The sequence below is a fragment of the Boleophthalmus pectinirostris genome, unplaced genomic scaffold (assembly GCF_026225935.1).
Source record: "Boleophthalmus pectinirostris isolate CB_2022bp ecotype Guang Dong unplaced genomic scaffold, ASM2622593v1 HiC_scaffold_3, whole genome shotgun sequence".
Classification (NCBI taxonomy): domain Eukaryota; kingdom Metazoa; phylum Chordata; class Actinopteri; order Gobiiformes; family Gobiidae; genus Boleophthalmus; species Boleophthalmus pectinirostris.
Genome location: NW_026571299.1, coordinates 22,611,832 through 22,625,180, shown reverse-complemented (window position 1 = coordinate 22,625,180; position 13,349 = coordinate 22,611,832). Strand labels below are relative to the sequence as shown.

The 13,349-nt window shown below is 37.7% G+C and overlaps 1 protein-coding gene across 1 annotated transcript in view; it reads left to right on the top strand.

The window, feature by feature from the left end:
* LOC110159114 (adenosine receptor A1-like) overlaps positions 1 to 5,744 on the top strand; it is a 55,178-nt gene extending 49,434 nt beyond the window's left edge. Inside the window, exon 3 of the mRNA XM_020923674.2 lies at positions 2,133 to 5,744. Coding sequence (XP_020779333.2) covers positions 2,133 to 2,513 — 381 coding nt within the window. The 3' untranslated portion in view covers positions 2,514 to 5,744. The remainder of the gene's footprint in view (positions 1 to 2,132) is intronic.
* The last annotated feature ends 7,605 nt before the right edge of the window (positions 5,745 to 13,349 follow it).

Here is a 13,349-nt window from a genome sequence, read left to right as displayed (position 1 = left end):
TTAAATATTGCACTGTATTTATATATTGCACTGTATTAAATATTGCACCGTAGTAAATACTGCACTGTACTTAAATATTGCACTGCATTTAAATATTGCACCCAATTAAATATTGTACTGAATTTAAATATTGCACCGTATTAAATATTGCACCATATTTAAATATTGCACCATATTTAATATTGCACCATATTTAAATATTGCCCTGTATTTAAATATTGCACTGTATTAAATAAGTTCGTGCGCCTCTGTCCCAGCTCTAGACAGACTAGTGGTCGCTTCAGGTACTGCAGCTCCCGGGAGCTTGGGCCATAAATAATTTTCCCACAGGGCGCAATGCATTCTGGGAATTCAAACTGCCCGTGTTCTGACAGGGCATCCAGCTTTCACAAAGGTTGGATTTTGTAGAAATTCTTTTCTATTTTCACAACATAAACTTTTTAACATTTTTAAATCTTCAAAGTGCCTAAAAGTGATCTTTGTAAGACTTAGTATAGCCCCACTCTACTGTCACTCTGATTGGTCCAAATCAAGCCCCGGGATCTAAACACTCAGATCAGTGGGCCAAGCTCACTGGCACATGACTTCAGTTTAGCCTTTAGCCCAGCGACGTACATCCTGTGGCTCTCTGCCTGTTGAGCATGTGCAGTGGTGTTCTTTATCCCGCGGGCACACACTACTGCACGTGAGCGTGCACAAGGAGCACGGTCTCATATCACATGATCACTTTGACCAATCAGAGCAAGAGGAGACAGAGTGAAAAATGTTTTTTAAAACAACTGAAGGATTTTGAGCAGAGAAAAAGTTTGTAATCTAAAAATAGGTAAAATCGACATAAAATCTGACATTTTTTAAAAGTTGTAAGTCCCTGTCAACTGAACAAGAGCAGTTTCAGGACTGGGGGTATTTTTTCGTTGTAGTACCAGAGAGTGGCCACTACGCCAACTCGTGACAGCCAGTTGTTTTAACAGGTCCATGGTCCAAACGCTCCACGCTGTGCATGTTACAGAGGTTACACGGGTGTTAGGAACTCTCCTGTACAGACCGTTTTCACAACGGGGGGGAAGTGTCGAGATGTAGGTTAAATGTCACTTCTGGTTAATAGTTTTCTATGGCCAGATATCTGTGGGAACGTCTTGAGCATTTTCAACCAGATGCATTACTTCTGTTTTATTCATGACCATAAAGTTTTGGTCAGTGTGTCACTAATGTGGCTCGTTGTTTCCTTTAAGTTTTGGACTTTCTTCTCTTGATAGTTGTGGATAAATTGTTCATGTTAGAATGTTTATTCTTTGTGGAGTTTGTTGGTTGAAGATTTGGTGATGGAGCAAATTTATGAAGCTGCTGGAGAATACGATACACATTTACACACACATTTACGCACACATTTATACATTTACGCACACATTTATACATTTACACACACATTTATACATTTACGCACACATTTACACACACATTTATACATTTACGCACACATTTATACATTTACGCACACATTTATACATTTACACATTTACATTTACGCACACATTTACACACACATTTATACATTTACACACACATTTATACATTTATACACACACATTTATTTTATACATTTACACACACATTTACACACACATTTATACATTTATGCACACATTTATACACACACACATTTACACACACATTTATACATTTACACACACATTTATACACACATTTATACATTTACACACACACTTAACACATTTACACACAGACTTACACACACATTTATACACACACTTACACACACACACGTTACACAAACATTTATACACACACACACACAAGTTTACACACACATTTATACATTTACACACACACTTACACACACACTTTACACACACATTTACACACACATTTTGGAAAGTCCCACAAACCTACAGTGGGGCACTTTTGGCCATTGTGAAAAAGGTCTGAGGAAGTAAATGCAGAAGATAAAGTGATTTTTTTAACCTATGCACCAGTGAGCGCAGAACATTAAAAACAACACAACGCCATCTTGTGTTCACCTTCAGATTTGATTATAGTTCTATTCTTAAACCAAATATCTGGGAAATGATGGTATGTCATATTTAACAATGTCTTTTCCTCTCCTCTTTCAGGTGATGTCGAGTTACTCCGACCCGCGGCGATACTTCGGTAAAGAACTCAAACTGGCCAAATCTCTGGCTCTGGTTTTGTTTCTGTTCGCCGTGAGCTGGCTGCCGCTCCACATCCTCAACTGCATCACGGTCTTCTGCCCGTCCTGCAACAAACCCGCCGCCCTCGTGTACGTCGCCATCCTGCTGAGTCACGCTAACTCCGCCGTCAACCCCGTCATCTACGCCTTCCGCATCAACAAGTTCAGGACGGCGTTTAAGAAGATCTGGCAGCAGTACGTCCTGTGCCACGACCCGGTGGGGAAGCTGCCGCAGAGGGGGAGCCAGAGGAGCCATAGCCGAGACACCAGGCTAAGGCAGAATGAGGACGACGATGACGTGTGATGACAGCTAGCAACGTTAGCCGCGGACTGTTTATGCTAACGGCTAATGCTAATGTGGAGCCCTGGTGATGAATATTAGCAACACTAGCCATGAACTGTTGAAGCTAACGGCTATTGCTAATGTTTACAAAAGGAGGATTGGGAAAGTTCCAAATGTAAATGCAAATGAAAATGTAAAAACTATTGATACCAGGAATGTTTTGCAGCTTAAGTATGAAGGATTGAACCAGTTTTCTAAGACCTAGAAGTCCTAATTTAAAAAGTCTCGAGTTATTCCTGTTTTAAATCTGTAACGTTTCTGGTTTAGGGTCCGCCACCTGCTCGTCTCCATGGAGATGTGATTCATTGGTTATATGCAACTTCATGAGGATTTTTTCCCATTCAAAAGATGTAATATTTTGCTGTAAATTGTTGATCTCCATGGCGGCAGTCTTAATCTTATGCTATACACGTTTCTATCTTGGTTTTATAATGTTTCAAGTTTTGTTAAGTGCTCAAAAAGACCTTAACAAACATGCAGGGACACAAGGTCACGGACTCTTTCTCCAGAAAAGATATATAGTGCACCTTTTAAGTGCTGGTGTAGACTTGGTTCAGACCTGGTTTAGACCTGGTTTAAACCTAGTTTAGGCCTGGTTTAGACTTGGCTTCAGACCTGGTTTTTAGACCTCTTGTAGACCTGTTTTATCCCTGTACTCACCCTGTGTTAGTGAGAATGTCTCATTTTAACTTTGTAAAGATGAAAAAGTAAATGTAGAATTGTAAAGACCATGTGAGTTTTGAGGACAATGAAACACAGATGTGTGGATTCAAATCCTGCAGAAATCAATGTTTCGGATCATGATTTTCTACTGGGAAAAAGGGCTTAGTATATTTCCACTGGAGGAAGTGGGACTGAGTGTGGACTGAACACTAACCTGCTGAACTTGAATAGAGAGTAGCACATGAAGAACAGTGAACTTTGTATTGTGTTTCTGAACTAAACTAAACCTTTGGTTTGTGTGAGCTCAGTGTCGTGTAAGCCTCATTCACATCCTGTCTGTGGCCTTTGCTCAAATACTCTGATATAGACACATACAGTATAAACTAGAGTCACAGCAGCTTTTCTTTACACACACCTGTGTTTAAGGGACATTATGTAACTTTACTGGTAGAGGGGACGCCATCTGCTTCAGTCTGTCTCCATGAATGTTCCACTGTATAGCATTAAACTGATCTAGCTTGCATCTATTTAATTAGAAGAGGTTTTATTACTTAAAACGACCTTGAAAACATGTATTCTCCAGTCAGACCTGAGACTCGACTTGGACTTGAGGGTCAATGACTTGGAACTTGACTCGGACTTAAGGCCTGTGACTTGAGAAGACCTGATGCTTCTCCTAAAAATATATATGTTTTTAAAAAATACATTTCTCTTTACATACATGTGGTGCTTAATTTTACAGGAATAAATTGGAACATGTCCCTCCTAGTTCTGTTTGTTACTTTGGATGGAACTGAAATACTGTGAGATTGTATCATCAAATGTACTACAGTACAATACAGTACAATACAGTACAGTACAGTACAATACAGTGCAATACAGTACAATACAGTCATATACAGTACAATACAGTACAATACAGTACAATACAGTCATATACAGTACAATACAGAAAAACTGAGGGAACTACAGAGAACATGATCCTTAAATGTCAGTGCAGAATGCAAGACATTCTGTTCTTACCGTAATGACATACATTAAGATCTTGTCAAGACATTTGAGAAGGCAAAAAATGCATTTTCAAATACTCATATATAAATATACCATGACTTTTTAAGTACAATTGAATTAATATAAATTGCAAAAATCTAAGATATATTTGGTTTTGGTTTAAAGACTAGAAATGACTTGAACCTAGGGATGCACTGATACTGATACTGGTATTGGATATCAAGCTTGATACTTACTTAATGTACTTGTTAAACATTTGTCGATACCACACACTGATACCACTATTACACGACACATTAATGCAGTATCACTGTTATGAGAAACCAGGATAAATAAAGTCACTGTACATGAGTGAAATTAAATAAAGAGCTGCGCTGCACAGGTACGACTTACACACGTATGACCTGCATGTGTATGATGTCTGAAAAGTTTAACATGAACCATCTCCCATCCCAATAGATACACACAGAACAGACTCAGCATCAGCAGCACATCCTCTGTCACAGAGAGAACACTCATATTCCACTGAGTCGTGTCCTTTAGTCGACAGAAGCTGAACTACATCAGCAGCACAAGGAGAGAGACGTTTTTATCAGCACTTATAGTTTATGTAAATGAGCCATGTGGTTTTAAGTTTTGTTTCTGTAAAACATAAACAAATGTGGTAAAGCTGCATTAATCACATTATAATCTCAGGTTGTTTGTATTTTTCCTGCCTTATTAATTATATAATTTTTGCACTTGCGCATTCATAAGATTATGTCAATAAACCAGGATACTCCATGTGATCATGTACACAGAGATATGAGTGTCCTGTTTCTCAGCGCACATGTAAACAGCACATCCTGAATACTGATAGAACAGGCATACTGACACTGAAACACACTCAGTGTATGTTCATGGGGGTGGAGGTTAAAGTATCAGTATCAGTACTCAGTACAAGTACAGAAATGATTATACTTGTATCACTTTTCAAAAAAGTGGTATCGGTGCATCACTACTTGAAGCTCAAAGCAGACGACTTGGACTTGGACTTATGGACCAGCGACTCAAGACTCGACTTGGACTTGCCTGTATTTGACTTGGGACTTGACTTGGATTTGAGGTCAAAGACTTGAGACATTACTTGAGACTTGCCTGATCCCGTCAGATCTCAGAGGCTCAGCAGGACTGGGTCTGGTCAGTACTTGGATGGAGACACTGGGAAAATTAGGAGCCACAGGAGGCACCAGTCACAAAAAACTGTTGTGTCCTTAGGCAAGACACTTCACCCACATTGCCTAGTATGAAAGTGGTGTGTGTGTGAGTGATGGTGGTGGTCAGAGGGGCTGATAGCGCAGATTGGCATGACAGCCCCGCTTCGGTCAGTCTGCCCCAGGACAGCTGTGGCTACAATAGTAGTTTACCATCACCAGGTGTGGAGTGAATGAATAATGATCTGTAAAGCGTCTTTGTGATTAAATGTCTGTGAAAAGCGCTATATAAATAATAATAATAAAATAAAATAATAATATAATAATTAAAAAAAAAAATACTTTCTTGCAAAACAATGACTTGGTCGCACCTCTGCTGTTTCCCCGGGCTCCAGTGCAGGACGGGCTCTGGTCATGTGTATTTTTAATTAGACAAGAGCATTTGTACACGGGACCCATAACCTGGAGCTATACTCCTGTCTGGAAAGTTTCACATTATTACATTAAACTTACTGATTTTTTCAGAGACAAGCAGGTGACATGGCCGGGCCACTTTACATGTCAGATCTGTGGAGAGGCAAGCCCCCTCACAGTAAATATGCTTGTTTTTCAAGGTGTAATCTGTATCTGTAAATTAATACATGCAATATAGATCTTTTTAATGCAGTACTGAGGAACATCTCAGGCGAAGTAATAACACCTCCATGGAGACAAGCATGTGGCAGGTGTCCCAGCAGAAAAGTGACACAGTACACCTTTAAATCTACAGATAATAAATGCGCGCTTTGTGGAGTGTGTATGTGAAGCAGCTTCTGCAGAGCATTAAAACTGCATTTCTTCTGTAAAGTTTGTGACACTTTGTTGGTTTTATTATTCGTCTGTGTTTAAAAGGAGGAAGTTTGGTCCGTTTCCTTTCTCAATCACCAAACCACAGCAAAACAAACAGGAAATAGAGGCAGACAGGTTTGCTCTTGCGCCAGTACGTTTCTCTGACCACTGGCTGTCACCACCGTCACACTGTAGAAGGTTTAAACAGGGGTTTAGGCACAGTTTGTTTTTTTGAGCTTTTGTGGTTTCACACCCGATGCCATGTGCAGTAGATTGTTGAGCAGGAGGCATGCTGATGGTGTTGTGATTGTGATAGTGTTTTTCTTTTGCCTCAGCGTTTCTAATGAGCTCATAGATGGAACACAAAATGGCCTGAACCTTCTAGTCTAGTGTTACTTTAGCGTGCCCACTTTGTAAACATTTGATTTTGTTGGCCACGAAACGATGCAAGATGGAGATAAAGTGCGTATGACAGGTTTTGATTCTCTTATTTTGACTTAATTTGATGATTTTACACCAATTAAGAAGCAATTTGTGATCAAAAGATGAAAAATATATTGAAAATGACAGGAAGTAGGATTCTATTTTAGAGGGTTCCATAATGATGACATCAAACTTGGAGAATTATGTCTAAAAGTTATGCACAATTTACACAAAGGCCACCATTTTCCTGAAATTTTAAATGTGATTTCAAAATAAATGTGTCTTATATTTTGTCAGATCTGAAACCTAAAATACTGACAAACTGGGAAACAATAATAAAAAAAAAAAAAAGGTAAAATCTTAAATGTGTCTAACGTGTCAGAGGCACTTTCACGGCAAACATCATCATGAGGCCCCTGTTTTGTTCTGTCTCGCCTCAGAATAGTGAAGTACTGGATCTGTCACTTTTCAAAAATACATTTTATATCTGCTTTTCCAGGGAACTTTTTTTTTTTCGTTCTTTTTATTTGAACGCTACCATACTGTTTATACTGTTAAATCTGTGAACCCATTGACTATCTGTGACAGTACCTTAACTGCACTTAATGATGTCATACTGTATGTACTTCATGTTCCTTTGTGTATTAAAACAACACTTTATTTTGGAGGAAATGTTTCTTGTTTTATTTGTGGAAATGGTCAGGTTTTATACAGCGCTTTTCCACCTTCAAGACTGAAAGTCCTTTACATCAAAGAACCACTCACACCTTCACACACACACACCAGTGTACACAGAAACTGTTAAGTGTTTTGCCCAAAGACACAACAACAGTATTCATGCATGGGAGCTGGAATCACACCACCATTTTTCTATAGCTAATGAACAATATAAGTTATATTTGTGTGAGTACAGATGCCAAGATTGGATAATCACAAGAACGGTGATTATTCAGATCACAATTTGAGCATAAGAAAGAAATTGATTATTGATTGCTAAATTGAGACAATTTTTACAAATGGAGTCATTTCATATACGCCATAACCGAAGGCACACAATGTGATGTGATAAACAGCTCACACTCTAGACGAATCTATACACATATGATTGTTGTTTTTTCTCACACATTCATAAACCTTAAAGTTCATTGGACTCACTCATGTCACTAAAACATACTTAACCATAGGGCTGGGATCAGGGATTCGGATAGGGATTCGTTACGATACTCGATACATGGCTCCTTTTTATCACGATATGGCGATATGTGCGATAATCAATATGTATATTTTTTTAAAGAACCAAATACATAACAACAGTATTTCTTTGTTAAACCACTATCTGTGCAAAATTCATATCAAAATATATTTACTTTAATCTTCAAAACAGGTGAAGTTTCCTTCCACTAAATAAGCAACATAATAGTCCAGTCACATAAACAATCGCTCTTCTCGATACATTAGTCCACCAGAGTGATACTGTATTAACAATTTTAATATCACGATATATTGAGATTTTGATATTTTTGCACATCATTATATATAAAATTTGACTAAACATTTTCTACTATTTTTTTTTCTACTATTTATGTTTGGTGAAGTTTACACTTGTACTTCGTGGTTGGACACAGGCAGCAGATGTGACATATGCAGAGGTAATCCCATAACTGTTACCTAGCAACCATAATAATAATAATACGTTTATTCAGATATTTTCATAAATCATAAAAGATAAATTGCATTATTCTGCAGTAATCAACACATACAAAAAGGCAATTACAAAACCAAAATATTTCACAAAACCATTAAAGCAATAATGTGCTTCTGCTAGACTCTTATAGTGCATCACATTACTCCAGATACAAAATAAATGTGTTATAGTTTACATTTAGATGACAAATAAACTTAAATTCCTTCTTCTGCATACTTAGCTATAATCATTTCTTTATATCTTTGTTTAAACATTTGAGCTCATCATTCATAGAGTTCAAAATTTTGCCCCCATAAAACTGAAATACTACAACTTTTCTTTCTTTTACTGACTCTGGCCATTTTAAAGAGATGCATTCCCCTTAAATTATAAATTCTTTCTATTTTCATAAAATGTTTCTGACAGTATTTTTGACAGTTCTTTCCTTTTTGCCTTGCACATTATTTTTGCGGTCTGGACGTTTATCAGATCCTTAAGTTTGAACATATTCGAAGCGATAAACAGCTGCTTGTTGTGTTCATAAAACCCAACGTTATGAATTATTCTTAATGCTTTTTTCTGTAATATGTACAATAGTCCCGATATTGTTTTATAATTATTACCCCAGATTTCAGCCCAGTGTATCAAATATGGTGCAACTAAAGAACAATAAAGTGTATGTAGAGCTTTTGCATCCAGAAAATATTTGACCTTACCTAATACTGCTCTGTAATACTGTGTACAAGCTTGTCTAAATTACACAACGGGCAATAGTTATGATTAAATTAATGACACCACCTTTATTTTGTGAAATGAAATGAAGGTTTAAACTATCACAGTACATCAGCAGAGGGATTCTGATTTAAAACTCACTGCTACTTCCTGTATTTTTGTATCTTTCTTCTCAGCTTTTGTCCACTCCCACTTGCACTTATCTGATGTAAAACTGATACAAACTGAACTGAAAAGCTTCATATGGGCTTTGATGTAACATTGGGCCTTGGGGTCAGAAAGTCATCTCCATAGATCACACTTCTAAACACTTATATACTCACACACATCAGCTTCAGAGCGCAGATAAACAAACGAGCTCCCAGACATTCATTTCAGACTGTTTCATAACCCACTCCCACTCATACTTACATTTGCGACCCGTGAGCTCACACGCTGACAGTCCATTCATCACACGGCTCCAGTTCATGTTCTCAATTTTGTTACTTAAAAGGTGCATTGAGTAACTTGTCTTGTGGAAGGTCTGTCACCTGCTTGTTTTTATGGGAGATGTCATTGCTCTGCTTGAAATGTCCCACAGTGTGTCTTCAGAGACTGGTCATCAAACACATGAAAAGCACAATACCACCAACATCAATTAAGATTACCAATACCAATTTGCTTACAGACAGAACCGCTCCACAGAAGATGCCATTGCCATTGTGCTCCACTCACTACTGGAACATCTCGAGCACCAGAACATCTTTGCGAGGCTCCACTGTGTCGATTTTAGTTTGGCCTTTAATACAATCCGGTCGTTCAAACTTGGAGCCAAGCCACACCAACTGAGACTGAACACCTCGATCCGCAATCAGATTTGTTTGTATTTGTAAACCTACAGGAAGTAACAACAGCTGATATACGACACATCACCACCAACACCAGTGACAGTTCTGAAGATGGCTCCCAGCTAGCAGCCAAAACATGTCAACAAGGTAAACACACTTTACTGCATTGTCTTTAAAAAGAACCCAAGAAGTTATTGTTTGAATTTGTATTTATTTATTAAAGGGACAATGCATATTAAAAGACAAGATTATGTAAGTGTTACAAACCATTGCTAGGGACAAAGGAAAGTAACACAAACAAGATGTGATGTGAAGTAAGTTAAAGTAAGTAAGTAATTCCAATAACAAAAAGATGTTTTACACTCTTTAAAACAAAATTTCCAAATTTAACTAAACAATTCCTCTAATGGGATAAGTATAATCAAACAAAATACAAAGGCCCAAGGGCTGAGCCAACCTGGCAATTATAACAAAAAATAGCTTTTTGTGATCAAATTTTTATTCACGTCTTATTATTTGCAGTTATACATAATCCAGTTAGAATTGCATTTTTCTCCCTTTTAAACCCCCAACCCCCCCACCCTTAAACTCCCAATTGATGAAAACATATGTACACACATACATACAAATAAATACATTTACAGAATACACACATATACATATATAACACATATATATACAGCATCTACATAAACACACATACCCATATACACATATTATAGTATATATGTTATATATACATGCATATGGGCTCGGTCAAGCAGAAGTAAACAGCAAGGCCAAAAATTCAAGTTAAAGCATCTGATATAAAAATGTATTCAACAGATACATATGTACTCTAGTTTATGAAACTGTTTACCTTTTTTCTGTACCATTTTTGGTTCTAAAATTACATACATTTTAAACAGACCATGTATGAAACATGGAACAAAAATTATTTCCCAAATTCCAAAGACCTGCAAATCATGTAAATAAATTGATGTATTTCATCATATCTTGTGTTATTCCATCTTTGAACTGTTGATGAAGGTACATGATTTTTCCAAAAAAATGTATTTAAAATGATAAAAATTTGCTTGGAAAGACTGACATATTTTATAGAAAAAGTTTCCTTTCATTCTGAAGTAATATTAAAGTATTCGTAAGAGAAAAGTTGACAAATTATGCAAAATCATGCACCTTCTACTTGATTGCACAATTTTCCCTCCGTTTACCATGACCTTTCTTAATAAAAAAATCTCATTACTCAAAAAGTAAGAGGTTTTTCAACCGTATCTTGTACCATATGGTAGAAAACTATATGAAGCAAATATTCAAACCAGTTTGTTAAGGATATGTAAGTGAGAACCGCTAGTTATCACTGTTTGTATTTATTGCCCAAAAAGTGCTGCATATTTCATTCCCTCTGTTACTGACATGAGTTTTTTATTTTTTTGTCAACAACTTGAAAGAATATCGCAGATTTAACTTTACCCTGTTGGAGTGTAACTCTTTCCTACATTCTGATACCTTACTTATTTCAATAGTCCCTCTAGTTTCTGAATAAGAGCTATTTGAATGTAAAAAAATCTGCCCGTTTCCCTCCGTTACCGCTTGACCGGACCCATATACACATTCACACACACACACACAAACACACACACACACACACACAAACAAAACAAAACAAACAAAAAAACACATCTAGGTTTATATTCCCTCTATACAAAACACAGGCAAATTTCCTCTGTCAAAACACATCAACAGAAATTGCGTTATACACACTTGTTATGTACCATACATAGAAAGTGAACTGAAAGTATACATATTGTGTACATTCTAAGAACATACATTATAATGAAAAATCTCTAGGTAAAAACTATACGATTGATTCAGATCTCAGTTTGATCAACAGATTGAAGCAGCAAGAAATGATTTTGGTATAACAAAATATAGGTAAATAACAACCTATAGACAAAATACACAAATTCGACAAAATAGCAGTGGGAGATATTTAGAGACACATCTATCAGTAGGAGTGGCAAACTGAAACTGACATCTAGCTGTGAGGAGGAACAGGCGACACAGCACTTTTACTGGACGAGGAGACGGATGTGTAGAAAGGGGAATGGAGAAGCAGGACGTCAATCCTCCAACCACAACACAACAGCGACAGAACCCCACAAATCAGCTGTCAGGTACCACACAGGACAGGCAAATATGGAAGGCACAAGCGGTAAAATAAACGGGGAACGCCGAGCGAGGCGGAGCCAGGCCGCGAGCCGTAACAGTAAGACACAAACATGGACTTGTAAATATGCAGGATTGTAGCCAAAGCTTGTTTCTATCCTTAGTCTCCTGCTGGACAAAGGCCGCAACACCCACACAATTCATAAAACACGACAAAAGCTACAATACTCACTCCCATACACATCTGTCATGTACAGGTCAAACATATACTCTCATAACTTCCACATGATCTCTGCAGCCTCTGAAACTGTTCATTGGAGATGTCAGTTCTTGATGAATCCGTGTATCATTCGTTCAGTTGGGGGGAATAAAAAAAATAAAAATAAAAAAACTGATAAAGGATGTTTCCCATTTATGTCACTTAAACTACAATGCCGGACTGAACCAGGACTAAACCAGAACTGAATCAGGATTAAACCAGGACTGAATCAGGATTAAACCAGGACTAAACCAGGACTGAATCAGGACTAAACCAGGATTGAATCAGGACCAAGCCAGGACTAAACCGTTTTCAGTCCTGGTCTGGTCCCGGGCTGGTCCCAGTTTCAATCATGGTCTGGTCCCAATCTCAGTGCCGGTCTGATCCCGGTCTCAGTCCCGGTCTGGATCCGGACCTGGTTTGGTCCTGGTTCAGTCCGGCATCGCAGTCACGGAAGTCACAAAAACGGGAAACAGCCATTATCTGTTTTCCCAAAATCGAAAACTGAAAAAACAAATTGTTATCTGTTTTTTTTTTTTTTTCATTTTGGTTTTGGAGACAAATAATGAAGAAAATAGTTTTTTTTTTTTTTTCGTTTTTTCTTATTTTTCATTTTATATTGAAAAACAAATGAACGAATGATACACGGATTCTTGAGCTGCTTAATATTTGTTTTTTTGCATGGACGTAGATGATCATGTGATCTGCATGGAACTGGCACTGAACACTGGATGGGCAGCTCCCTGGAAGATCACTGATATAAATAAAGACGATGGCGATAAAGCTGAGTCTTGTAGTGGGAGTTCTTGACTATAACACAGTGTTAAAGTGGACAAACACACTTCCTCCACCCTTCTAATTAACACCGGGCCCCCCAGGGGTGTGTGCTCAGACCTCTGCTCTAGACTCTGTTCACCCACGATTGCTCTGCCTCTTTTCCTTCCAACGTCATTGTTAAATTTGCTGACGACACCACAGTGCTCAGACTCATTGACAACAACTACAAGA